Genomic DNA, 24,236 nt, shown 5'->3' on the forward strand with positions numbered 1-24,236 from the left:
TTACCGTAGCTGTAGGCACTTTATTAGAAGCAATTGCATTACGGCCAGCGCCAGCATCATCGGTACCACCGGGGCCCCGTCGGCCAGCGCCATCGCACCCCGATTGCACGGCGTACGTCCGGCGGCCGATTCGCACACACACACCTCGATCTCCCGGCCCTGGCGGTCCTCCTTGTAGCAGCTGCTCGACGTGGACGACTCGTTATCGACGTTCAGTTTGGCGCACATGTAGGTTATGTTCTCAACTGTGGCCCATCGAAGGCGAAGAACCGGAACCGGAACCGGGGGATGAAAAAAGGAGAGGGGGAAAGGTATGGATGAAGAATACAACAGCTTTTATCCACCACCACCACCACCATCTTCTTTTGACGTCAAAGGTTGTCGTTTTCGAGCGACAACGAACAACGTTCGACGTGGGAGAAAAAAGGCCTCGCCATACGCAAGATGGCAAACATTGTTGCGACAAACGCAGCACTTACTTGCGCCATTGTAGCGATAGGAGTACCGGGCGCACACCTCACCCCGCACCAGCCGGCAGGCGATCTGTAACGGTTTGTCCTTGTACTCCTCCCACATGTAGTTAGTGTCCGGCACGTTGGTGTTGTCTGGTCGGTGATTTTTTGTTTTTGTTTTTTCGGGCAGGTAGACGCAAACGGTGAAAAAAGAAAAATAAATCAATTTTATGCCACGCGTGAAATTTTCAAAATTTGTTTCGTGCCGACGTCGACAGCGATGGAGCCAACGCACACAAAATCGCACAAGCACTACGAAGAAAAACACTCACTAGTAACGACCAACGGATGGAAGCACGGGACACCCTTCGCCTTCTTTAGGACGTTCTCGCAGCTGAGGTTTTTGTACGGCGTATCCTTGTTGTACTTCGGGCCCATCCAGGTAAACCGGAAGCAGTACGGATTGGTTTTGTAATTTTCGACCGGCGCCAGGGTCGTGTTGGGTTCCTCTGCAAAATTCAATCACATCGTATGTTTGAACATGCGAATTGCTTTAGCTGTGGCGATTTTTTTGTTTGCAATTCCCGGTTTTTCTCTGTTTTATGTTTTAGCCATTTTGCAGCTGGCCATCGTTTCAATTTTTGGTGGTTTTTACGGGACGCTTTTCCATCCACCTGTGCTTGGAAGCTGGAAGAACAGTACACCTACCAAGGCCGGACGTTGCCGTGCAGAAATAAATCAATCCAATCGACAGCAAATAAATTGCTTTCATTTCCGAATCGAAGATGATCGACACCGGTGACGACATCGATTGGAATTCCGCTCGTTGAAAAAAACACTTGTTGCTTGGCGGCGGCCAAATGGGTTGGGAAGGAAACCCCACAGTTGGTAGAAAGTTTCAGTATGATTTGTGCACCCCAACGATGGGGATAAATTATTGTCCACTACAACAGGCAATCAAACGAAATCACGTTGGGAAGTTGGACGCGCAGAACTACAATCGCGACTGCACCTCTTAGAACTACTGCATGCCAGACAGGAACCACAAGAGGAATGCTTATCAGCGCAACGCAGCTTCGAAAGACACTCGATAACGGGGAAAATAATGGAAAGGCCAAGATATCGGGTGCCGGTTGATTATCTTATCAGCGTCGTGACTAAAATATTCCACTTCTTCCGGAACGATGACCTGCCACTAGCAATATCTGTTCCACGCACCCACTATCGATATGAGTAAAGTGACTTTAAACAAAAATCTAATTTTGAAGCATCTTACGCGTTTAATTATTACCCGTAAAAAGTACGACAGTAGACTGAACTATTAGAATTCTGATACTTGAAACGTTTCGTTTTGCAATGCATCTCATTCTTATCAATGGATGAGTTTTTGCACAAGTTTGTCTAACTTAAACCGGGCCCCTCGACTTGGCGCCACCACTCATCGAACGTAACAATTGTTAACCCAGCGTTCCAGGTGGAGCCGAATACTTTCAATTAGCACAAGATAATCGCCGTAATCCACCAGATATCATCGAGTTCTAGGATTAATAGTCACCGAGAAGATTTCTTTCACACAGTAAAAACAAGTACAGTATCACATCACTTTTTAACCAAAACAAAAAATGATGGTAAAAAAGATGATGATTTTCATAATTATCTCAATTAAATTTCACACAATTTTAGTTTTGAATCGTTTTAATAATTTCATTCAATTTTCAAAACTCCCAAGTGCTCGTTTGAACCCTGGCATCCCCTAACAACTTGCACCGAATTGTTTACCAAATCAAATTTGAAATTAAATCCCCTTAAAACAACAATTTTGTTTATATTAAATTATTCTAATATGCTCTGAAGGCGATCTGACTAATAAAAATAACATTTTTAGGTAAAAAATCATATATTCCCAAACAATAAACGGTCATTTTGAGTAAACTATTATGATTCATCTGACGTATCGTGTGACATATGAACAAAACAGAAAACATGGAGTACCTGACGTTGTCAAAACAAAGCATTTTACAAAGAGATCTGCGTAAACAAAATCTAGTGGCGTCTTTAAAAACATATTATTCATAGAAATCATACACGATGACCACTGCGGCCCGTCCCACGTTTGATCCCGCGCGCGGAGGAAGCGGACGCGGTGAAAAAGATTTGAGTGCACTTTCCAAACAGTACAGCAGCCGCGACTTGCCTGGACACACGAAGCTGAAGTACAGGGACCAAGGGCAAAACTCGACCGATGAGCTGCGTAGCCGTGATTTCCGTGAAGAGCTCGAGAAGCGCGAACGTGAAACGAAGCAGACCAAAGGCTCCGCTGTGCCTGTCGCCCGGCGCAGTGTCGACCAAGGGACGGCAGCGATTGCCGGAGGCCCATCCAAACGGCAAAAATTGGACGCTCCCCAGAACCTGGACGCGGACGATCCCGTTGACAGCGAAAACTCGGACTCGGACTCGGATGAGGACGATACGGCCGCACTGTTGGCGGAGCTGAACAAAATCAAACAGGAGCGTGCTGCTGACATGGCGAAGAAGGAACGCAGCAAACAGCAGGAAGAGGAAAAGATTCGCATGGAAAACATCCTGTCCGGAAACCCGCTGTTGAACTATTCGTCGACCGCCAAAGCCGAAATGAAAGTGAAGCGCCGCTGGGATGACGATGTGGTGTTCAAAAACTGCGCCAGGTCCGAGCCCGAGAAGAAAGCCAACCAATTCGTCAACGATTCCCTGCGGTCAGATTTTCACAAAAAGTTTATGGATAAGTACATTAAGTAAGCTACTACGTAAATAATCCGCTTGTACCCTTCAGCATGATGTCACATTGAAATAAAACTGTACATTTATATGGTAATAATACGAGTTTCAAAGTTCATTTATTTCTCTTCGAAAGTATTTCACCAATTGAGATGCGCCAAGACATCGATGTCGCTTCCAAAGATATAAATTAATTTTTGTTTTTCTGTTTTATTCCTAAAATGTTGTTTTTCATCTGGCTTTCCTCTTGGTTTTGCCCTCACCTTCGTTATTATTTACCATATGCATACAAGCATAGATATACACTTATAGTATTAAGTTGTAAATTCCATCGTATATGACACCTTCATCACATGGCAAAACGGATGTTCCGATAGCCGAGCATAGCCTTGCGGGGCCGAAATCGGCCCATAATTTTTCAATTGATCACACCATCCCTTGCCACGACGGTAAACGTACGAAGTAAACGGCATTCCGTGATCCTAGGGTGTTCTTAATAGTATTAAGCTTGGTAAGATTTAATGTCCATGCATATTTTGGTAATGAGACGATCGAACGATCCTTTCCGTTACTATCAGTTGATTGAATTCATTCCCAGCTTTGACGGTGCCAGGTAGAAGAAGTTTGTTCAACTTAACGATTAGTTGGCAAAGTTTAAGATAGAAATTTTCCTCAAATAGCTCACTGACTGGCTTTCCAATCATTTCGCTGCCTATATCTCTACTGTTAAAATTGATCGAAGGATTGATGCAATATCATCTCTGCGTATGATCATGTAAGAGGGAAAGTGTTTGCCGATTCATCTCGATTTTTAGCATTTTCCTCAATTCCACATCCTTCTAGTTGCCCAGCTCTTAGCCTACAAATACACATACGGGCACACACACACACATACGAACACAGACACACGTAGAGACACATGATGCGAAATGCAGATCCTTTGCGATTTACTTAAACAGGACACCGAGGAAAAGTATTTGCAAGAACGAACTAAATTTAATGGTACGGTTGGATTTGAAACGTTTGGTACGATTTTGATACTATAAGACTAGCTTCACTAAAGTTAAAAAATAAATAAAAATAAAATAAAATATGTTTTTTAAAACCATAATTTAAATAAAATAAGCTCCTCGGTGGGTAAAGAATAGATATGACCGAATTATTCACCCTCTCTGCTACAACCTATGGGATTTCCTAATTTTAAATAAAAATAATTCCAATGGCCACACGCGTTACCATAACTAGATTTCTTTGGAAAGTTTACATTACAATGCGATGTACTAAGATCGTACGTAGCTTCCAACGACGGACAAACGACCACTCCTAGTCCGTTCCGGCGCGTAAACTACGAAAAAGTTTCTTTAAAAGTAATTGAACCATCGATCAAGATGCTTCGCAAAAATGTACATCAAGCGCCTCACTACAACCTGCCCGCCCCCTGTAGGAACCTAAATCGTTTACCAGCGAAAGATCTAACCTGGATTTTTAGGATTTGTAGCGTCACCTACGGACGCTCGGTAGAATGTTCGAACGAATCTAGTCTGAGACGGAGCACGGGAAACCTTAGCTGGTATTCCGAATGCCACAATCAGTCAGTGGGCTTGCCAGTTCCGGATTGCACTGTAGTAGCGCTGATACAGAGCTGATCGATGCAGTGTTTGTCCTTGCCTTGGCCGCTCCGTTTCGCCGTCGACTACTTGTGCTGGTGGCTGGGGGAACGTTGGCCGGGGGAACGACGACACCCAAATCCTCGCCAACCGAGGTATTCAGATCGAGAGACAGTTGTGCCTTGCAGCGTTTCAAGTTCCGGTGCATCAGATAGTACGATCTGTGTTTGAACAGCTTGAAACAACCCTCGCACTGGTGCATGGTCGGCTTCTTGTGGCTTCCGATGTGTTTGTCAAAGTCGTACTTCAACTTGAAGCTTAGATTGCACTCGACGCACTCGTAGGTGCGAGGTTTACGTGTGTGCTTCGGCAGCTCAATCGTTTCACGCGGCGCAGTTTGATGGTGGCTCCGGATGTGCAAACGGAGTGTCGACTTGAAGTTGAATGCCTTCGAGCAGATCGCACACACCAGATCATCCTTGTCCGCATTCAGGGCCTCGACACCGAGCTCCGTCACGACAAACGTACCGCAAGCAGCGTCGATGTAGTGACCATCGATACCACCGGGCGTTGGTGGTGACTCGAAACCCTGTCCATCACAGGGCATCGCTATGTGCACCGGTACGCCGTTCTGCATGGCGATGGTACAGGTTTTACTCTGCGCATCATTGCTGTACATCTGGCTAAGCATTTCGTAGTACGCATCCTCATCGTAATCGTAGCCAAGTTTGGCGCGACATCCGCTACACAACGGTTCTATCTTTCCATTGACGGCTTTAACCTGGAACGTGATGAGAAAAATATGTTTTTAATAACAACTTACTCCCTTCAAACATAAAAACTGATAACGTCCATACGCACCTCTATTTTGGCAATTTTGAAAATATTGTCCACTATCCGCTTCAGTTCCTCCGGTGATTCCGATCCGATGGAGCCCAGCTCGTCGAACGATTGTAAGCACATTAGACACGTGCCGGGAGATTCTTTGGTTTGCCCATTTGTGCCACTGTTGCCGTTTGAGATGGTTTGCGGAGTTGTGGATTGGTTGGAAACATCCGTGGTAGGTTGGTTCACTTCCACCGCTTCCGCAGGCCGACTAAGGTATAAAATCCGGGAAAAAACATGTTAACCACGTTATGAGTTTTCGATAAAGTAAACGGTACACACTCACCTCGCAATTGATAGTTGATTTCCATTCCCCAGCTGACCATCCATAGCCCCGTAGGATACACAGCACTTGAACTGAATGAATTCGGAAAACGGAAATACACTTTCCGGCAAATCCTACTGGATTTACTAGAAGCACAAAACCACAGCCACCCCGCAGACGAAGCAGGGAACAAGCAAATATTTGTAAAAAAGAAAAACTGTGACTCGTAGTTTCCTTTCGTTTTGGTTTTGCTTAATTTTTCTTCGCCCTCACTTTGCGCAATCCCGCAGGATCCCAAAGGATCTGCCTGTCCCTACCGCCACCACCACCACCACCACCACCAACACAAACTGGGGCCTGTGCGTAAAAGGTAAATAAACTAAGCAGCCAAAAGTTGTTTAACAATAACGGTTGCCGCGTCACGGAGAGCGTGTTTCGAAAAATGCCGCCAAAGCTACACAACCGATCGTTGAATGGCGTTTTCAGCTCACTCGGGCCCGGAAAATTTGCACAACCGCGAAAGGAAAACTTGGAGCACTGGGCTTTTCTTCCTTCTTTCTTTCTGTCCCTGCTTCGTCGTCCTTCTGATGGGTTTTCCTTTGAGTTTTTTTGCCTCTCCCCCCCACCCCTCCCTTTTCTATCAGCGAGCGACTGTCAAACATATTTGACAGCGTTGACACTAGTGATGTGCGCTCTGAGTGAGAATGATTGAGTGATTCGAATCTTAATATTGAATGAACGATTTAAATCCTAACTGATAGTTTTTGTGACTCCCTTTGATTTGAATTCTCAACTGGGATTCGAATCCCAAAAGAATGAACGAGTTGGTAAAAGAGTCGCTAGTGGCCATAGAGATTCGAATCCCAAGTTGTGATTCGAATCCCAGTTTGGGATCACTACATGGGCGACTAGCGACTCTTTTTGGCCTTATCACACTGGTCACCAATGGTGGCTTTGCAAAGCCACCGTACTGTCAAAATTTGGGTTTGGCATCCAGTTTGACATAATGGTGCCTCTTGGTAGTGTGATAAGGCAGGCCACCTGGGAGTGGGAGTTTATATAATTCACTTTCGGTTCATGCGGTTTTCGGCACTTTAAGATTAAAATACCAAAATCTTATAATCTTATTATGCCTATAATTGATTATTAATAAAATTAAAAAACATGAATCACTTTCAAATCAAGCTTAACATGCCAGATACACCAAACTCCACACAATGACAGGTCGGTGATACGGGTAAGCTCATTCACCAACGGACCCCCAGCCACTCCAATGTCATTCGTTTTCGATGGTTGTTTGACAATCCAGTGCTTTTTCCATGCCACCATTGGTGACCAGTGTGATAAGGCCATTTACCAACTCGTTCATTCTTTTGGGTTTCGAATCCCATATAGTGATTCCCAAACTGGGATTCGAATCATAACTTGGGATTCAAAACACAACTTGGGATTCGAATTACAACTTGGGATTCGAATCTCTATGCCGACTAGTGACGCTTTTACCCACTCGTTCATTCTTTTGGGATTCGAATCCCAGTTAAGGTTTCAAATCACCTCGAAGGTTAATAAATCATTTTACACGTTTTAAATCCCAAAAGAGTGACTTAAAGATTCGAATCATCGTTATGATTATTCACTCTGATTCAAATCTCTAAAAAGAGTTGTTATACTCATCACTAGTTGACACTTGGCATGGATGGTAGTTAATGGTGCCGCAGGTTGCCCAAGTTTCGTATTTTTCACGTGTTGCGTTAAATATTTATTCAAATATTTAATTTACAAACGCTAAGGGTTTAGATTATAATGTTTATGATGTAGGGAGAAGGTTAACCAACATGTATACCTATTTTGTTACATGTTTGAACGAGTCTACCGTTTGACTTAGCTTTGAAATGCTTTGCCTACTCCAACTTTATACAAACGGTAGAACTGATGCTTTCCACTCAAATTCGAGTCATCAACATTCTTTAAAATTCGACAATTTCAAGTTTTAAGTTTTCCTATCCATACGATCTTTATTTATGGATATTTTGTAACGGCCTCTTTACATCCAACACCATCTTTTCCACACAGTGAAGCATCCCAAAATGTGCAATCTTCAATCCGTCGCGGGCTTCTGCTGTCTCGCGGCCAGTCTTGTTGGGCCTCTAAGATTTACAGGTAGTTTTCTGGGAATTCGAAGGTCACGTCGCGGCCAGTCAGCTTCTTGTACACCGACGTGAAGGTATCAACCTGAGGAAAATGAAGAAAATGAATTGATTAAGCGATCAAAATAAATGCCGTCGATCGAAGCAAACGGGAGAACAGGAAGATTATTGTGAAGGAAGAACAACTGTAACCACTCAGCATCCAACACGTTGGTTACTCCGCAGTGATTTAGACGAAACGTAGCAGATAAAATAGCTTTTAGCCTTCGGAATGTAGTACAATGCTCCTCACAAATGTTTCACAAGTTCACTAGATATTCGCCACAGATGCACACTGCTCGTTACACCACTTACTTTGTGTTCGATGGTGGTTTGCTGATTCTTGTCCAGGTGCACCTTGATCAGCTGGGAACCATCAAGCTTGACGCGGACACGCTTGCCAACGACTTCCGCCGGGAACACCAAATCCTCCAGCACGGCATCGTACACAGCGGTGAGGGTACGGGAGCGTGGTCGCTTCTGCTTGTTGGGATCGCGGCGTCCGCGCATTGGCTTGGGCAGAATACGGCGCTCGCCAATGAACACTACGTGCTTGCCGGAGAACTTCTTCTCAAGCTCGCGCACCAGGCGGGTCTGGACCTTCTGGAAGGCCTTCTGTTTCGGGACTGGAACGTAGATGACGATCGCCTAAAAATGATAACAAAATATTCCGGCATAAGGAAGGTGAGCTTTAACACTCCGATGAATTGTTTGATACGACGTACCTTCTTGTTGTTGAATTCGATCTCACGAGCGCGGGTGATGTGCAGATCACGAAGCTGGGGCTTCAGATCGGAGTTCATCTCCAGCTCCAGGATAGCCTGGCCAATCTGGGCCTCGAACGCATCGGGCTCAGCGCCCCCGGCCTTTACCACCTTTGAACCGAAAACCATCTAAAATTATGAGACGAAGAGGAGAACCATACAGTATATGACTATCACAACATGTCCTTCCGAATCAATTAGATCCAGTTCTTTGGCCGCAATCCGTGCAAAGGACCGGTACCGCCAGGGTGGCATGTCATCAACATCCACAAATCTGACAACATCAACCACTACCGGGGGTTCGATCTGAGACGGGTCAGCGGGATGTTATTCGGTGAACTTTTTCCAATTAAAACCCCCACAATCTATATCAATTCGATCATAACTGCACGCGGGGACTTTTCAACCATCGGTTGGGCGGCATTTCACCAGATTCCTTCAATTTTAAGCACCACTTACATCGATTTTAATTTGTGTTCACAACGAAATGTGTTCACTAGCACATCAAGATGCCCGGAAAAAGAGCGAGAAAAGAGAGTTTTTGACATTTCTTGGCAGCGCCGGAAACTGCTAGCTAGCGTTGCGTTTTTGGTGCCGCTGTCAAAATCGATTTGACCGATAGGACAGGGTTGCATTGCACCCCAATAAAAATTATTATGGAGGTTTTATTTCAAAGAAATCAATGTTCAAACATTGACCAACACTTTATAATTTTCACCATTATTTTATCTGAACATCGTCAGGGGTAAAACATGAAAACTTTTCAAAATTGTACCATCCGAAAAACGCAAACTCGGTTGCTTGAAGTTTGCGTTTCTAGCCAATTGACAACCCATTTACCCGGTGACGTGCAATGAAACACCAAACTCGTCCATTTCGTCAAAAGTCGTTCTAAAGGGAAGTTCGGACTGGTTCAGCGCTGGTCAAACGTGTGTTGATTATCTCGACCAGGAAAAACTCACTGAATAAACAAAATGGTAAGTTTTAGCTTAAGGCAATTACGTTAAATATAAATTTCCACGTGCTTTACTCATCCCACCGTTTCTGAAAACATCAGTCGTTTTGTTAGGTTAGGATGATCGTGTCTTGACTGCCCACATGGTAATAGATTTATTGATATTCAATTGTGTTCTCTCTTTGTAGGCCGCCACGGGAAAGGACATCGAGAAGCCCGTCGCTGAAAGCGCGACCGTGCATCGCATCCGTATCACCCTGACCTCGCGCAACGTTCGCAGCCTGGAGAAGGTGTGTGCCGATCTGATTGCCGGAGCCAAGAAGCAGAAGCTGCGTGTCAAGGTAAGCATTAAGCACAATGGGACTTCATCGCCGATCAGCATTTACCTGGAGGGATCAGGGTGACCAAATATGTCCTTTTCCTTAGTTATGTGAATGCTAAAGAAACTCCTTCATGTTCGAGTGATTGTGCCCTTCCTGAATATTAGTGGGTTGGACACGTCGAAAAGAATTGTACATCCTCCCCATCAACAATGAATACAAACTTGTGCATTAATGCTTATGACTAATCACATTTTCTCTTCGTTTTACAGGGTCCAGTGCGTATGCCGACCAAGATCCTCCGTATCACCACCCGTAAGACGCCTTGCGGTGAGGGTTCGAAGACTTGGGATCGTTTCCAGGTGTGTATTTGTAGAAGTACTATACGAATTACGGCAACAGTTTCTAAGCAATGTGCACTCTGAATGCTTCGCATTCAACTGGGTTCATGTTTGAAAAGGCGGCCTAGAAAATCCGACTCCTGTCATAGTGCTTGATTAATGGTCTGTAATTTTTCAAGTCTCTGCGGTTTCGTACATTTTCCTTTCCAATCGATCCGTCGGTCACATTTTCCTGATATTGAGATAAAACTAATTTGGAAACTCCTTTCATTTTTTATTTTACAGATGCGCATCCACAAGCGTATCATCGATCTGCACTCGCCATCGGAAATCGTCAAGCAAATCACTTCGATCAACATCGAACCCGGTGTAGAGGTTGAGGTGACCATTGCTGACCCTTAAACGACCCAGCAGACAACTGAGGGCAAATCGTATGTTGGTTGTGATGGATTGTGGAAAAAATCTTTTCCGACATCATCGCGACAGCTTACGATTATCTCTGTCCGCCGTTTTCATGCATTACTTTGCATGTACTAGGCACAAGGCCTTCGAACGTGGGGTGCTAGGTTGATACATTTCTTCTGGACTGTAGCAGAGCTTGATCCCTCTGACATGCCCCGAAGATGTTAATCAACTGTATCCCGCTTCGTGAAACAATAAAAAAAACTGTAAAAAGTACATGAATTTTGTTAAAACCCTTAAAGAAAGAAACATTGTCGAATGTGAAATCTAATTTTATCACTAAAATACCACGAAATAATCATATTCTTTCACTGCTATTTCATAACAATTCAAATTCCACTAACACGTGTTCGAGACGTTAACGGCATGACGAGAATATTTTCATTGCTCTACTTTTGGACTTGCCGGAAATCACAATATTAACCCACCCTTCAACGTAATTGAAAATACATTCTCTCAAACTCAACTCTTTCTCTTGCGAAACGATACAATACTGTAACTTGCCACCGTTATCGGCTGCCCATGGAAACCATTCCAGACTGGAGGTTTCCAAAGAAGCGTCCTTGTTGGATCAATAAACTGCAAAAGTGTAGCGTTACGCGGTCGAAGGGATCGTCCGGTGTTGTTATTATTGTAACCCTCTGCAGGATTGAAAGTGCAAGTGGCTCTCGTTTGTTTTTCGCACACGCGAGGCGATGTGGAAGTTGAAGAATAAATTAAAAAGAAAGTTCCGGTCCTCGAAGATCGACTGTAATAGTAATCGGGTCGATTTCGATACGTTTTCGTTCGATTCCGAGAGTGCAGCACAACCGGAATCGGAACAATCCGATACATCGGCGGCGATAAATGGCGGTTACCATGGGCGCGCCCCCGTGGCCCCGCGGATGGAAGCCACCGGAAGCGGTAGCAGCGAGAATTCTTCCACGCTTAACTACAACTGTTGCTATAATTACAACTTTCACATCAGCTACAACGTACACCATCGATTGCAACATCATTTGGCACATCATCATCACCATCAGCATTCGCATCATAATGGACATTCAAATCACCATTTTCTGCCCGAAGATACAGACGGTACTCCTTACGAAAGCACGAGCTGCCTGACGGGTGCCGGATCGGAGAGTTCTGCGGAACCGACACGTCCCAAACGACACGCCGGTGGCCAACGAAAGGTTCGACCAATGTCCACCGACAGATCCATGCGCCACAGTGCTGGATCCAGTGCTTCGTCGACGAAAGTTTCCTCCGAACCTGGCGTCGGGACAAAGACGTTCTCCAGTGGGGGTAAAAGTGCCACCCGTTGCCTTTCAACAAGCGATCTTTCATCCTACAAAGGATCTCGTGATCGACAACGAAGAACTGGCACAGGTGATGGTGTCGTTAGACCACGTTCGGCATCCCAGAGGCGCCCTGCACGTGCTACCGGGAGCGAGGGCGGTGATGGAGCCCCTTCCGGGGATTATCTCACCCTCTGTAGAAAACTTCACGCCGTGTCGCTTCAACCGGAAGCGGCTCCAACCGACCTAACGGACCACGATCGTCGCATTTTGAACTGCATGGTGTTGAAGCGAATCAAAGAACTCGAGCAGCTGGAGGAAGCGGTCCTAGCGCAGCAGTGCTGGGAGCAGGAAAAAGTCTTCCGGAAGTCGCTGCTGGATCAGCAGGAGCGCAACTATCGGAAGGCGATCCGACAGAAGCGCACGATCGAGATGATCGAGGTGCGCAACCGGAAGCAACGGCTCGCCCGGCTCGAGCAGCAGCAAATCGAGAAAATTCAGAACGAGATCAGCGAAAAGGACCTCCGGTCGGCCAGCCTGCTGAAAAACATCGAGATCAAGAAGGGTATCCGCGAGTGCGAGAGGAGAAGCCGCGAGTTGAAGCGCCTCGAGGACGCCACGGTGAACCACGAGGAAAAGGTGCTGGATCGGGACATCTGGCGGCAGTCGTTGGTTGAAACGCTCGAGGAGCGAGCCAACCGGGCGGAAGGACTACGCCGCAGGGTCATGGATGTGTACCGGCGGCGACTCAAGATCGACAATCAGCTCGAGCAGAAGATGCACGCGCATAATCTGCAGCAAACGCTCGAGCAGGAGCGCTACAAACTATCCCTGCTGAAGGAACGAATTACGGTGCGTGAAAGCCGGTTCCAGAAGTTTAAGGACAGCAAAAAGAGAATCTTTGACCAGTTGAAGAATCGCGCCAAAACGACTGCCGCCCTGCGGGATATGGTGAAGCATTCGATCGGTCCGGGCAGCACTGCGCCGGGAAGTGCTTCCGGTACTGGGAGGCCCAGTTCGGTCGTGCAACGGTGCGGGTCTTCCGCACGATCAGTGGCCACTATCGGGGGCTCGATCGGTGGCATGCAGTCTCACCGGTTGCTCGATGTTGTTCAAATTAATTGAAACGGATGCAGCATCGAGTGTGAGAGCAGGACATTTTATACATAGTAATTAAGAAAACCGAAACCACGATGTACCCTTTGGTGTGCTTTCAATAAAACACTACACAATTCATTAATTGATATATTATTCCATTCATTTATGTATTAGTTTTAATATTATTAACAAATTGGACAAATACTCGGATGGCTTTTAAAAGAGCGTAGATAATTTAAAATTTATTTTCAATAATCGTTCATCATGGGACGTTAACTCAAGTGAACCTTACATCTGCACATATTCTCAAGCAAAAAAGAGGTAACTGACCGCTGGCAGATTCATTACCCCTTTTGGTCAACGGTTCTAGAAGGGATTAGATTCGTCCTTGAAGCATCCGTTACCGAGGGGGGAAATGCACACTGCACTTTTGTGCATCGCACCGGATGCAGAAAATTGCAACTTACAAAAGGGAGGGATAAAACCGGTTTGATCCGTCGATATACGATTGTGTCGTTGCAAAAATCGGGGGAAAACTTTGCCAATGCACATCCTTTGCTAATGTCCTTCCCATCGTACCCCCGTATACCTGTGGCCAAGGGACTGGTGGTTCTCGTTTGGCTGTAGGTTATGCATCGCTAAAACAGCAGGACGAGCTCTGGCCACTACCTTCGGGCCGGACCGAGTTGGGTTAGCTTTGCGCAGTGGCGATATCGTAACCAATGAGGTACAACCGAGGTGCGATTATTGCTAGTTGAAAACTAATACCAATACCCCGCCTAGAGGACGTGCAATACCGTCCGCTACGGCAATTTTTGAAAACCCCGAAAGGGGTAACTAATAACACATCAAACAAATACTCCACTAAAGATAATCAAATTAAAAGTCCCGATAGTATGGTGATGAATTATCTATCGTCAAGGACTTCCGACGTCGTAGCTCCTGATCTTTATCTAATGTTCTAACCGCCGGGCCTGTGTATGATCTCTTGAACGGTCCTAGACAGTTCGCAGATGAATACATAAAGTAAAGGATAAATTAGCTGTTTTTCTAGTTCGATTATCTGCTGCTTTAATATAGACCCGGATTCATGTCCTAAAACGAAATGGTGAGAGTTTATTTGTACCTTCCTCAATTGGAATAGCTACCTGGATCTGGAGATACAGGTAGATTCTTCCGCGAAAACTTTTTTCCGCAAATCTACCATCGATTCATCGGCTCGGCATGGGCTACTCAACAATCTAAAATATCTTTAATTTCCCTAGTTTTGGATCAACGTGTTTTGTGTTTGCAATTTTGTAACAGAAAATTTTCCAAGTATTTTAAACAACTGTCAGCAGTCCGTCAGTTTTGTTTGACAGAACGACAGCGGATTCGATTGCCACCTCTCTGCTAGACACACAAACGTGTAGTTATGTAAAATAAACGCAAATAACATAAGCCGGTAAAATGTTTAAAGTTTTCCAATCATCAGCCTCGCTTGGGCAGCATCTAAAAGGTTTGATAACTGTACGACACTATGGCAAACCGAACAAGAAATTCCTGTACAAAGATGGCATTCTGAAGGACCAAATTTATTACTATCCAAGGTAACATGCCTCTGTTGTTTACCTCCGTACAGCAGAGGAAAATGTACAATATCTGGTCTTTTCATGCGCTTATTTTTAGGGACAACAACCGAGAAATACCACCGTTGGAAGGTGAACCATCCAAACTATTTCGTGTCACAAGATTGAAGCCCATCAAAGGACTACCATTCTGGGAGAAGCGGATACTGCGAGGATTGGGATTGTTTGAGGTACGCGGTAGTCGATGAACACACCTTCGGATCGTCCGTATTAGCTGGATTTCTTTTCCAATTCACAGCACAATGCCGTGGCGGTGGTGAAAAATATTCCCGAAAATAATGCTCGCCTATGGAAGGTGAAGCACCTGGTGGAAATACAGCCCATCACGTTCAAGTACGGCGAACCGACGGAGGCCGACGTTGAGCGGACGTTTCTGAAGGAAGATGGGGAATGTGTAGTCGTTCGAAAGCTAGAAGCGGTTGAAATTACCAATACGAAACTCGAGGCGGCCGAAGAGATCCGTAATGCCAAGAAGCGTATGGACGGAGAGACGTTACGGAAGGATTCTAGGTTAAAGTGGCTCAATGCGTGGTAATCGAAAATTTGTTCGATATGTGTAAGGGGAGAAGGAGGGTAGTTTAAAACATAAGAGAATATAAAGGTAAATCTCTAAACAAAATTAATGAAATCAGTTTCGGAAACAGAAAGAAAGACGGCACAGTTAACACCAGTTAGTTACACGATACATTTAAATAGTTCCACTGTGTATTAGTTGCACATAATCATTTCAAGTAGTTTCGTCCGCTTGTCGTCACAATAGGGAAGGAACGACCGTATAAGGCCCTGGTAAAAGTGGCCATACCTGCGATCTGGTACGTTTCAAAACGTTTTCGTAAAATGATTCTTTTTCCCCCAGCAGGACTATTCAGTTTCGGCGAATGGTTGTTCTCACGGGTTTTAGTAAATAGTAACATTGATATAAGATTTGAGTTCCCTTGCATTTTTTCCTAATATACTTGTACAACACCGACGACAGTCTGTAGCTAGTTAGTTAATCTAATTGGCTACACTTTGAACGAGAGCAATAGGTTTCTTATTTGTCCTGTTGATTGCGGTTAGTGTAAAGTTTTCCTCCTAAATATTTGGCTTCAATTTTGTCCGGGGCATCTGCTGAAATGGTGTATATTCGTATATGGAACCGCTTAAGGTCCCGCTTCGGTGTGAGATTCTCGTCAAGCAAAAAAAGAGGACAACGTACCTCGCCCGCCACCGTACTGTACGTTTTGGCATCGAGAAAAGAAAGTGCAGCAAATTTTACCATCGTTTTGGTCGTTTTGCGTCAATACAAACTCTACAGCTATGAGGAGATGGAGTAAATTGCATATCAAAATGCTCTCGTCTTACTTTAAGCCTGTTTTATGGTTTTTAAATTCATGTTTTTCCTCGTGAAAAGCTTGTCCTATAAGCAGACACCAATGTGGTTTTACTTTTTATGGTGGGTGTGATTCATATTGTTGTAGTTTTTTTCTGGTATTGCATTTTTTCCTTAATGATTCGTCAAATAATGAGTTATAATTCGATTGCTAAACAGATAAACAATAGAATGGAGTAAAAATTATACGGTACGTTTGATTGACATAAAACAACAAACTGTTGCTTCTTGAAAAGGATTTCCAAATATTCTAATGGCCTACGAGATGCGTGAATTAGGTGGATGCATATGTGGTACTTCTATTGCCCTTGGATGTAGGGCATATTCCAATTCCATAGACACTTAACACAATATAATTCATCTCCGGTACGAATGCACTCCCCCTGCACCACCCGAATGAATGACGTCATCGCAGCGATGCGTATGCGTTCCTTCCTTGCGCCATCGAGAAGGAACCGATTTTCCGGCGGCACTTGCTTCGGCGAGGAACACGATGAGCAGACGGAAATTGGAAGCGGGTTACGGCGCTTACAGGATGCTGCAGGAACTCTTCTCGCGGAACGGGTTCACCTTCTGGCTGGAGAAGCCCACCAGCAGGCAGTCCTCCGCTTCGTGCTCCGTCACGTACTTGACGATGTCCGCGACGGCTTGCGACACCGTGATGCGCTGGATAGCAGCTTCCCGTCGGAGCTGCTCGGTGATTGCTCGTTGCTGCTGCAGGTTCGAGGCCATTATATCCATCACGGCTGTCTCGGATAGCCCTATGGTGATTGTTTTACCGTAGTATTAGCGGGACACAAGCGAATGTACAGATTGTTACGGTCGATTTGGCGACGGGCACGGCGACGGCGTTACTCTTCTCACTGCAGGACACGAATTACTTGAGGGCTTGGTGTTTACGAAGGCTGGTAATTCCTCGGCGGTAGGAAATTCGACACTTTTCTGCACCTTTCGCGTCGTGAGAGATACCAGAAAGTTTTAATTGAATGATCGTTTTGTTCCGAGTAGTGAAAAATTTTCATTTGACAGCTTGATTTGACAGATGGGCAAAAAGGGCGATCAATTATCGTTTTTGGTATGGGAAGATAAATTATTAATAAAATATATTAACAAATGCTCATTATTCATATTATCCTTCAGGGAATATCTTTTCCATGTTTTGATATTATGAAAAAGGGAAAAAATTATAATTAACGGGCTATTCTAGAAATTCTACCCAAGATTGTATGAACCTTTGAAACGAACTAAACTGACAGTTAAACGATAACCTCTAGGAAAGCACGAGTTTGAGGTTAGCCATTGTGCGGATTGTAAGTTTTCGGTCGAGCTAAAACCTTCGCGAAGAAAAATCTGTGCACAAAAATGGCCCTACACGTACCCAAAGCACCTGGTTTTGCGTCGATGCTGAAGGATGGAGCTCGGGTAAGTGGAAAACATTTGCCCACGGTGAAAAACAAGCCGTTCGAGTACCGGCTGGTGGAAAAATTGACATTTCCCAGCGAGATGATTCACGTGAGGAGTACCAGTTTTGTGACCTACGCATGTTTCGCCTTTGCAGACATATTCCGGCCTGGAGGAAGCGGTGTACCGCAACATTGGAGCGTGTAAGGAGTTCGCGACCTCGGTCCGCTCGGCTTACGGTCCGAATGGCATGAACAAGATGATCATCAATCACATCGAGAAACAGTTCGTCACCTCGGATGCCGGCACGATTATGCGCGAGCTGGATGTAGAACATCCGGCGGCCAAGTTGATGATCGAGGCGAGCCAGATGCAGGAGGCGGAGGCCGGCGATGGAACCAACTTTGTTGTGGTGTTTTGCGGAGCCCTGCTGGAGGTGGCCGAGGAACTGCTCCGACTGGGGGTCACCAGCAGTGACATCACCGAGGGCTACGAGAAGGCACTGACGAAGACGCTCGAAATTCTGCCCACTTTAACCTGCCACGAAATCAAGGACTACCGTAGCCTGCTGCCAGTGCGAAATGCAATCCGAGCAACCGTGATGTCGAAGCAGCTGGGCAACGAGGATTTCCTGGCTGATCTGATCGCGAAGGCGTGTATTTCGATCATGCCCGAGAAGACGACGTTCAACGTGGACAATATTCGCGTGTGCAAGATCCTCGGCAGTGGTCTGCAGATGTCGGAGGTTGTGCCCGGCATGGTGTTCAAGCGGTTCGTCGAGGGTGAGGTCACATCGGCCACAAAGGCAAAGATTGCCCTGTACTCGTGCCCGGTCGATATCATTCAGACGGAGACGAAGGGCACAGTGCTGATCAAGTCGGCGGATGAGCTGAAGAACTTCAGCCAGGGTGAGGAGAACCTGCTCGAGGCGCAGATCAAAGCAATTGTCGATACCGGCGCAACGGTGATCGTGTCGGGAGGAAAGTTCGGCGACATGGCCCTCCACTACATGAACAAGTACGGTCTTATGGCAGTCCGGTTGAACTCGAAGTTTGACCTGCGCCGTTTGAGCAAGGCCGTGAATGGAACCGTCTTGCCTCGTCTTACGCCGCCAAGCACGGAAGAGCTCGGTTACTGCGATAACGTGTACGTGCACGAGTTGGGCGATACGTCGGTGACGATCTTCAAATCGGATGGCACGGAAAGCCGCATCGCGACGGTCGTTATCCGTGGCTCGACCGATAACTACATGGATGACATCGAGCGCGTGATCGACGACGGTGTCAATACGTTCAAGGGATTGACCCGCGACGGACGCTTCCTGCCTGGTGCCGGAGCGGTCGAGATCGAGTTGGCACAACAGTTAGCCGAGTACGCCGACACTTTGCCCGGATTGGAGCAGTACGCCGTACGCAAATTCGCCACCGCGCTCGAGTTCTTCCCGAAGGCGCTGGCCGACAACAGCGGTGTTAACGCGACGGAGGTCGTGCACCAACTCTACCTGGCGCACAAAGAAGGCAAGAAGACGCAAGGTTTCGACCTCGAATCCGAGCAGCCAGCCACGGTCGACGTGACGACGAAGAACATTTTCGATCTGTTCACCACTAAATACTGGGGACTGAAGTACGCTGTCGGTGCCGCCTGCACGATCCTCAAAGTTGACGAGATCATCATGGCCAAGCGTGCCGGTGGACCGAAACCTCGCGGCGCCGGTCCGGGCAGTGACGACGAGTCTTAGGTCTAAGTCGGCTTTCTTCATTCAAATGTTCTCATCGTCCTTCGTTTTTCTACCGCATTTCGCTTACCTTTACCTACATCGCTAACACCACAAGAACACATTTGATTAATAAGTACGTAACGCGCACCTTTAAACACCACAATTCTCTTATCGTCTGTGAACGTTCATGTTTAGTTTTGTCGGCACGACAATAAGTTGTCCCCTGAAAGCACTCCTTACTAATTACCCTTGATTGTACGGATTGCTCTAGGATCGGCTCGAAAGTATTAACAGAGCCCTTGGCCCTTTCGCTGCTCGCTGTACGTACGTGCGATTTAACACTCTTTCGTCGTATCACCAAAAGATGTTTGTACAGTGAACAAGAGGGAATTAAATAAACTTAATCATTGCCTTCTCTCCGGAAGGGGAAGCTAACAATAAACATGAAAGGTGTACTTTTTGTTTCATTTTCACCGTAAATGTTATCCACGCGTAGTCGTCTTTACTGGGGAAAACATATATCCTGTTATCGGTGTCCCGCGAATAGAACAAAAGTAGAAAGGAACCGCACAAGTTTAATTTAACCATATCCGATTTATTGATTAGATTTCATATCTTTTTGGTTTCCGCTTCCGTCCCGATAATAGCTAATTGTCTAAATTCTGTTCCCGAATTGTCTCTAATATTGAACGAGCGCTTACGGCCGCTGTAAACGCCACCGACTGGGCACCTTCTGACTAACGAACATACATAAAATACACGTTTTAGAACCACGGAAATGGGAATCGTTTTTCCCAACAGCGGTATATTATATCCTTAACCACACAATACACAAGGTGGCCATGTTAATGTTATTGATTTTTTTTAGGGTTTACCGGTAACGTTACGATCACAGAGGGATGATAAAAAAAGCGAGCAGGGGATGATGATGGGTTGAAACAAGTGCATTCGGTAAACAAATAAATATAACAACTATAGGCGACGTGCGCACGAAGGGTCAGTGTTGTGTCCGCAGGCATTAAAAACAAGTATCAGAAAACGAAATGCATACCAAACCTGTCCATTCGAACTTAAAAATATAAAAAAATAAGTGTAATCAAATATCCCTTCACTGACGGGGTAATACTTCCTTTCGCCTTTCCCTCCAAGCCACCTTCACCAACAACAAAATACTTCAAACTGGACGAAGGTGTAGAAACGGTGTGTTCGAGAGAGGGATGTAGAGTTTCTGTTCTTGGCAGATAATCTGAATCCTAAAATTAGTCAACGAACGATGAGAACGATTTTATCGATTGTTACTAGTGACCACCGGAATAACGCGGTTTCATTTTCTCCCCCTCCCCCTAGGAAGTGGTCGTTTGTGGGAGATTAAAACGGACGAATAAGGGTTTCCACATTTAATCGAACACGAGCCCGAGAGCGTTAAACGGTAGCACGGGACAGAATGGTTCCAGTTGGAGTGCCGTCGCCATGCAGTCCGCCGATGCCGTATAATCGCCAATGCTCTCCATAACGCGTCCGAGGAGGAACCTAGGGAGGTGAAAAGAAGAATTGTTACCAATTTGTGTTTAAAAAGGCACAGGGTTATTACGGCTCACCATATTTTGGGACAGTTTGGATCAATCTTGGCGGCATCCTTGAGCGTCTTCTCCGCCAGCCGGGGTTCGCCGAGCGTAAGATGAGCCTCGCCGAGCGCACGAAGGGCATCGGTGTGGTACGGGTTCGCCGAAACCGCGTTCAGGAAGCACTGTTTAGCTTCAGGCCATTGCGATTGATAGATGTGTATTTGGCCACGCTGTAACGTTGAAGTTTGTGAATGATACCGGATCCTTTTTGGAAGTGCAAGAAATTGAACCTTACCATATACATAACCTGATGCGATACGGGATTGATCAGGCTTGCCTCCTGGATGCAATTGATTGCCTCGTTTGGCTGCTCGATCGCGATGTAAACGTCGGCCAGCAGCAACCATATCTTGAACTGAATCATCCATGCTTTCTGGGGTCCGGGCCGGGGACTAAACGAGCTGAGCGAGCTAGCCGCTTCGCTGAGCGCGTGTTCAATGCGGGATGCCGCCAGCGATGCTGCATGAATCGAGTCTGGAGTGAAAAGATAGACAATCCAATGTAGTTCTTCCTTTGTTTGACCTCAGACTTAAACCAATGGAGTACTGATACTTACTCGAATCTTTATCGGACATCTGCGACGATTGCATCTGAATGACGCTGCGCGTATCGGAATGCTTTTCGTGGTCGTGCTCATTGGCAGCGTTCGCAAGCTGCACCTCATAAACTTCCCTCCAAATGGCAAACATCTGCTGAACCGTCTCGAGCGCCGTCTCGACGTCCCGTAGGTACAGCTCGAGGTGCGCCTTCACGTGCAGCAGATTCAGATTGTCAGGAAATTCTTCAACCGCATCCTGCACAACACCGAGCGCTTCCTTCGGGCGTCGGTTGGCCGTGAGGAGGAGGGAAAACAGGAGCAAACTGGAGGAATGTTCGGCACGCAACGAAAGAGCCGTTGTGATGTGCACCAGCGCCTCCGTTATGTTGTAGTTTAGCGCGTGCTGGCAGGCCAGATAGTACTCGACGAGATGATCGTTCGGATCCTGCTGGACGGCACGTTCGAGCGCTTCGAAGGCGAGCCGGTTGTAGCGATCCTTTTCCGACACAAGGTTCGACGATACGGCCATCTGCTGGAGCCCTATGCCTACGTACAGTTGAGCCCGCGAGCGACGTCCGAGTGCGGGGTTTTTCGATTCTTTCCGAAGCGCCTCCTCCGCGAAGGCGAGTCCTTCCTTCACCTGATCAAGGTGCTCGTAGCAGATGCGGGCTGCCATGAGGCAGGAAACGCTACTGTCTGTTGGTTCGAGTTTCGCGTGTTCCTTGAGCGCACACACAGCATGCTTGTAGCGACCCAGCGCCATCAGACAGGTTGCGTACTGCTTCCATACGTGTGCCTCGCCAAAGGCAAACTTGAGCGCTTTCTCAAGTGAATCGTGTAGTAGCGCAATCTGATTCCAGCGAACGGTGGCAAGCGTTAGAAGATCGTAGATGGCCGCAGCGTTACCCAGCGAATGGACCCGTGCATCGCGGAATTCAGGGCTCTGTGACAAAACGGCGTCACGAACGGCGAGTGCCTCAGCGATCAGCAACAGCAGGATCGTTTCCTCGTGCTGGTTCTTCGGGATGAATTGCTGACGTCCGGAATATTTGCGCGGTTCCCAGAGGCGCTTGTTACCACCGGACGCACTCCGTGTCGGCGTGTTATTGGCCGGTGATGTGTATATCGTACCGGAAACACCCCGTAACAGTACCTCCGCCAATTGACGGGCCAGCGTGAGCCGTAGCGTTTGTGTCGCTTTCGTTTCGACCGCACTCAGCATGACGCGGTAGCGGTCGATTGCGTTCTGCAACTTGCCCGCCTTGATCAACACGATCGGAGCACGCTGGAGTCCCGTTTCCAGGATGGCACCCATGCGACGGACCTCGTTCTGGTTGCTAGTATCCTGCCCCTGCAGATACAGGATGCCGAGATCGGCCGCTCGTTCAAAGCAGGTTATCATTTCCGTTTCCTGCTCAGCCTGTTTAAACTTGGACGGTGCTTTGGAACCTTTCTTCTCCAGGCACATGCCCTTGATGGCGTACGATTCCGCTAGTATTCGTATACTTCGTCTGCAAATCGAAAACAAACAGCGTGAGAAAATTATATCCATAATGTTTTACCATAAGAAAATACCCACGCGGAAAGATGCTTCTCCGAGAGGGTGTTCAATTCCGCCGAGACAAAGTTCTGCAGTGATTCATCGTACTGGCCGCAGGCAAAGTACAACTTCGCCAACAGCAGATGCGCGTCCAGTGCAAAGCCCGCCTTCTTTCCATGCTCTCCGGTGACGGAATTCAGGTAGCGCTTTGCCTCGGACAGACCCAGCTTGGCCTTGGAATAGTTATCCTCGATCGGTGGGTGCTCCTCGAGGTAGCTCTCAAGCTTACCCTCCCCAGTGAGAAAGTTGGCCAGGCATTCTGTGCGAAAAAGAAGGGAACAAACAAATTGCTTGAGTCCGCATATACAACGGTGACTCACTCCAATTGAACAGCACCTTGCGGATAGCCCGTTTTCAGTTCCTCCGCCAGCTCTATCACCCGTTTCCATCGTCCTTCACTGCGGCACTGCTCGATGGTGGTTTCAAGCTTGGTTCCTTGATTGCGACCTCGTCCAGTCATGGTATCGTTCACCTTCCACGGCACACTCTAGAATTAACTGCTTCGAACGACACAACGAACAACACTGCAAATCTTTTTTAGGCCTTTCCTTCCCACCCGGGAAATCGTTGTGCACTCCCAAGGGATTGCGTTGGTACAGGATTACCAAACAGGCCAAATTTTCGCTGTCGTGTTTTGTTTTTTCACAACCACCCACAACTCGACGAGGACATCGTTGACAAAAGTCTTATCACAGAATTGTACATGATTTTCTGCACACAACTTTGACAGCTCTCGCCATTGCTGAAGATGCGTTTCAACAACAGCTTTTTTGAACCAACTAAAAGGGATTCAAAAAAGGAATGTTTGAACTCCAGGTGAAAGTTTTGTACAAGAATAATTTTAGAAGAATAAAATTAGCTGTTTGTTAAATAATTTTTACACTAAAATCACATAAAAATGTTATCTCGAATGTTGTGCTGTCAACCGTTGATGTAAACAATTCAAATCGGTCTATTTTGACAACAAAGACAGTTTCCACGTTGTT

At 46.4% G+C, this 24,236-nt stretch overlaps 10 protein-coding genes and 1 non-coding gene across 13 annotated transcripts; 6 read left to right on the top strand and 5 right to left on the bottom strand.

The window, feature by feature from the left end:
* Positions 1 to 1,260, bottom strand: LOC131285876 (uncharacterized). Its single transcript, XM_058314731.1, has 4 exons — positions 1,161 to 1,260; positions 785 to 961; positions 480 to 605; positions 1 to 245 (listed from the first exon to the last, which is right to left on the bottom strand). Exons 1-4 carry the CDS (start codon positions 1,258 to 1,260, stop codon positions 1 to 3), a joined length of 648 nt encoding a protein of 215 aa, XP_058170714.1.
* A 1,211-nt stretch (positions 1,261 to 2,471) lies between these two features.
* Positions 2,472 to 3,297, top strand: LOC131287368 (protein CWC15 homolog). Its single transcript, XM_058316411.1, has one exon. It carries the CDS (start codon positions 2,541 to 2,543, stop codon positions 3,225 to 3,227), a length of 687 nt encoding a protein of 228 aa, XP_058172394.1. The 5' UTR covers positions 2,472 to 2,540; the 3' UTR covers positions 3,228 to 3,297.
* An 898-nt stretch (positions 3,298 to 4,195) lies between these two features.
* LOC131287343 (zinc finger protein 599-like) lies at positions 4,196 to 6,520 on the bottom strand. The gene is made up of 3 exons (XM_058316384.1): positions 5,985 to 6,520; positions 5,675 to 5,909; positions 4,196 to 5,594 (listed from the first exon to the last, which is right to left on the bottom strand). Exons 1-3 carry the CDS (start codon positions 6,026 to 6,028, stop codon positions 4,770 to 4,772), a joined length of 1,104 nt encoding a protein of 367 aa, XP_058172367.1. The 5' UTR covers positions 6,029 to 6,520; the 3' UTR covers positions 4,196 to 4,769.
* A 1,439-nt stretch (positions 6,521 to 7,959) lies between these two features.
* Positions 7,960 to 9,474, bottom strand: LOC131289104 (small ribosomal subunit protein eS7). The gene is made up of 4 exons (XM_058318304.1): positions 9,373 to 9,474; positions 8,875 to 9,042; positions 8,465 to 8,797; positions 7,960 to 8,195 (listed from the first exon to the last, which is right to left on the bottom strand). Exons 2-4 carry the CDS (start codon positions 9,040 to 9,042, stop codon positions 8,118 to 8,120), a joined length of 579 nt encoding a protein of 192 aa, XP_058174287.1. The 5' UTR covers positions 9,373 to 9,474; the 3' UTR covers positions 7,960 to 8,117.
* A 95-nt stretch (positions 9,475 to 9,569) lies between these two features.
* Positions 9,570 to 11,201, top strand: LOC131285877 (small ribosomal subunit protein uS10). Its single transcript, XM_058314732.1, has 4 exons — positions 9,570 to 9,575; positions 10,057 to 10,209; positions 10,461 to 10,550; positions 10,815 to 11,201. The coding sequence occupies exons 1-4, from the start codon at positions 9,570 to 9,572 to the stop codon at positions 10,929 to 10,931; spliced, it is 366 nt and encodes a 121-aa protein (XP_058170715.1). The 3' UTR covers positions 10,932 to 11,201.
* Positions 11,202 to 11,686: 485 nt separating this feature from the next.
* Positions 11,687 to 13,396, top strand: LOC131285878 (uncharacterized). Its single transcript, XM_058314733.1, has one exon. The coding sequence runs from the start codon at positions 11,687 to 11,689 to the stop codon at positions 13,394 to 13,396; it is 1,710 nt and encodes a 569-aa protein (XP_058170716.1).
* Positions 13,397 to 14,062: 666 nt separating this feature from the next.
* Positions 14,063 to 14,203, top strand: LOC131290096 (U4 spliceosomal RNA). The gene has a single exon (XR_009189276.1). It is a non-coding gene; the product is annotated as a U4 spliceosomal RNA (small nuclear RNA).
* A 569-nt stretch (positions 14,204 to 14,772) lies between these two features.
* Positions 14,773 to 15,540, top strand: LOC131287831 (large ribosomal subunit protein uL30m). The gene is made up of 3 exons (XM_058316916.1): positions 14,773 to 14,958; positions 15,038 to 15,167; positions 15,236 to 15,540. The coding sequence occupies exons 1-3, from the start codon at positions 14,819 to 14,821 to the stop codon at positions 15,530 to 15,532; spliced, it is 567 nt and encodes a 188-aa protein (XP_058172899.1). The 5' UTR covers positions 14,773 to 14,818; the 3' UTR covers positions 15,533 to 15,540.
* A 358-nt stretch (positions 15,541 to 15,898) lies between these two features.
* On the bottom strand, positions 15,899 to 17,358 carry LOC131286392 (guanine nucleotide-binding protein subunit gamma-1). Its single transcript, XM_058315339.1, has 2 exons — positions 17,190 to 17,358; positions 15,899 to 17,130 (listed from the first exon to the last, which is right to left on the bottom strand). The coding sequence occupies exon 2, from the start codon at positions 17,108 to 17,110 to the stop codon at positions 16,898 to 16,900; it is 213 nt and encodes a 70-aa protein (XP_058171322.1). The 5' UTR covers positions 17,111 to 17,130; positions 17,190 to 17,358; the 3' UTR covers positions 15,899 to 16,897.
* Positions 17,359 to 17,655: 297 nt separating this feature from the next.
* Positions 17,656 to 19,923, top strand: LOC131289852 (T-complex protein 1 subunit theta). Its single transcript, XM_058319189.1, has 2 exons — positions 17,656 to 17,791; positions 17,928 to 19,923. Exons 1-2 carry the CDS (start codon positions 17,732 to 17,734, stop codon positions 19,506 to 19,508), a joined length of 1,641 nt encoding a protein of 546 aa, XP_058175172.1. The 5' UTR covers positions 17,656 to 17,731; the 3' UTR covers positions 19,509 to 19,923.
* Positions 19,924 to 20,571: 648 nt separating this feature from the next.
* Positions 20,572 to 23,868, bottom strand: LOC131286179 (tetratricopeptide repeat protein 7B). Of its 3 annotated transcripts, none has more exons than XM_058315100.1 (6): positions 23,589 to 23,868; positions 23,230 to 23,514; positions 21,669 to 23,161; positions 21,348 to 21,571; positions 21,086 to 21,282; positions 20,572 to 21,017 (listed from the first exon to the last, which is right to left on the bottom strand). In XM_058315100.1, the coding sequence occupies exons 1-6, from the start codon at positions 23,708 to 23,710 to the stop codon at positions 20,885 to 20,887; spliced, it is 2,454 nt and encodes an 817-aa protein (XP_058171083.1). In that variant the 5' UTR covers positions 23,711 to 23,868; the 3' UTR covers positions 20,572 to 20,884. The 3 variants fall into 3 exon arrangements, with proteins under 3 accessions (XP_058171083.1, XP_058171082.1, XP_058171081.1); XM_058315099.1 differs by having other exon boundaries at positions 21,348 to 21,586; XM_058315098.1 differs by having other exon boundaries at positions 21,348 to 21,586; positions 23,230 to 23,509; positions 23,587 to 23,868.
* Positions 23,869 to 24,236: the final 368 nt, after the last annotated feature.

The sequence above is a fragment of the Anopheles ziemanni genome, chromosome 3 (assembly GCF_943734765.1).
Source record: "Anopheles ziemanni chromosome 3, idAnoZiCoDA_A2_x.2, whole genome shotgun sequence".
NCBI lineage: Eukaryota > Metazoa > Arthropoda > Insecta > Diptera > Culicidae > Anopheles > Anopheles ziemanni.

Coding starts and splice junctions, on each gene's coding strand:
- LOC131285878 (XM_058314733.1), top strand. CDS start 11,687: ATGTGGAAGTTGAAGAATAAATTAAAAAGAAAGTTCCGGTCCTCGAAG.
- LOC131287368 (XM_058316411.1), top strand. CDS start 2,541: ATGACCACTGCGGCCCGTCCCACGTTTGATCCCGCGCGCGGAGGAAGC.
- LOC131286392 (XM_058315339.1), bottom strand. CDS start 17,110: ATGGATATAATGGCCTCGAACCTGCAGCAGCAACGAGCAATCACCGAG.
- LOC131289852 (XM_058319189.1), top strand. CDS start 17,732: ATGGCCCTACACGTACCCAAAGCACCTGGTTTTGCGTCGATGCTGAAG. Junction 17,792..17,927: donor TGCTGAAGGATGGAGCTCGG/GTAAGTGGAAAA, acceptor TCGCCTTTGCAG/ACATATTCCGGCCTGGAGGA.
- LOC131287831 (XM_058316916.1), top strand. CDS start 14,819: ATGTTTAAAGTTTTCCAATCATCAGCCTCGCTTGGGCAGCATCTAAAA. Junction 14,959..15,037: donor CAAATTTATTACTATCCAAG/GTAACATGCCTC, acceptor GCTTATTTTTAG/GGACAACAACCGAGAAATAC. Junction 15,168..15,235: donor GAGGATTGGGATTGTTTGAG/GTACGCGGTAGT, acceptor TCCAATTCACAG/CACAATGCCGTGGCGGTGGT.
- LOC131286179 (XM_058315099.1), bottom strand. CDS start 23,710: ATGACTGGACGAGGTCGCAATCAAGGAACCAAGCTTGAAACCACCATC. Junction 23,162..23,229: donor TCGGAGAAGCATCTTTCCGC/GTGGGTATTTTC, acceptor TTCGATTTGCAG/ACGAAGTATACGAATACTAG. Junction 21,587..21,668: donor GATGTCCGATAAAGATTCGA/GTAAGTATCAGT, acceptor TTTTCACTCCAG/ACTCGATTCATGCAGCATCG.
- LOC131289104 (XM_058318304.1), bottom strand. CDS start 9,042: ATGGTTTTCGGTTCAAAGGTGGTAAAGGCCGGGGGCGCTGAGCCCGAT. Junction 8,798..8,874: donor TCGAATTCAACAACAAGAAG/GTACGTCGTATC, acceptor TATCATTTTTAG/GCGATCGTCATCTACGTTCC. Junction 8,196..8,464: donor AAACCACCATCGAACACAAA/GTAAGTGGTGTA, acceptor CATTTTCCTCAG/GTTGATACCTTCACGTCGGT.
- LOC131285877 (XM_058314732.1), top strand. Junction 10,210..10,460: donor AGCAGAAGCTGCGTGTCAAG/GTAAGCATTAAG, acceptor TTCGTTTTACAG/GGTCCAGTGCGTATGCCGAC. Junction 10,551..10,814: donor AGACTTGGGATCGTTTCCAG/GTGTGTATTTGT, acceptor TTTATTTTACAG/ATGCGCATCCACAAGCGTAT.
- LOC131285876 (XM_058314731.1), bottom strand. CDS start 1,260: ATGTCGTCACCGGTGTCGATCATCTTCGATTCGGAAATGAAAGCAATT. Junction 962..1,160: donor CACGGCAACGTCCGGCCTTG/GTAGGTGTACTG, acceptor TGAATTTTGCAG/AGGAACCCAACACGACCCTG. Junction 246..479: donor CTATCGCTACAATGGCGCAA/GTAAGTGCTGCG, acceptor GATGGGCCACAG/TTGAGAACATAACCTACATG.
- LOC131287343 (XM_058316384.1), bottom strand. CDS start 6,028: ATGGATGGTCAGCTGGGGAATGGAAATCAACTATCAATTGCGAG. Junction 5,910..5,984: donor AATCAACTATCAATTGCGAG/GTGAGTGTGTAC, acceptor TTTATACCTTAG/TCGGCCTGCGGAAGCGGTGG. Junction 5,595..5,674: donor TCAAAATTGCCAAAATAGAG/GTGCGTATGGAC, acceptor ATCACGTTCCAG/GTTAAAGCCGTCAATGGAAA.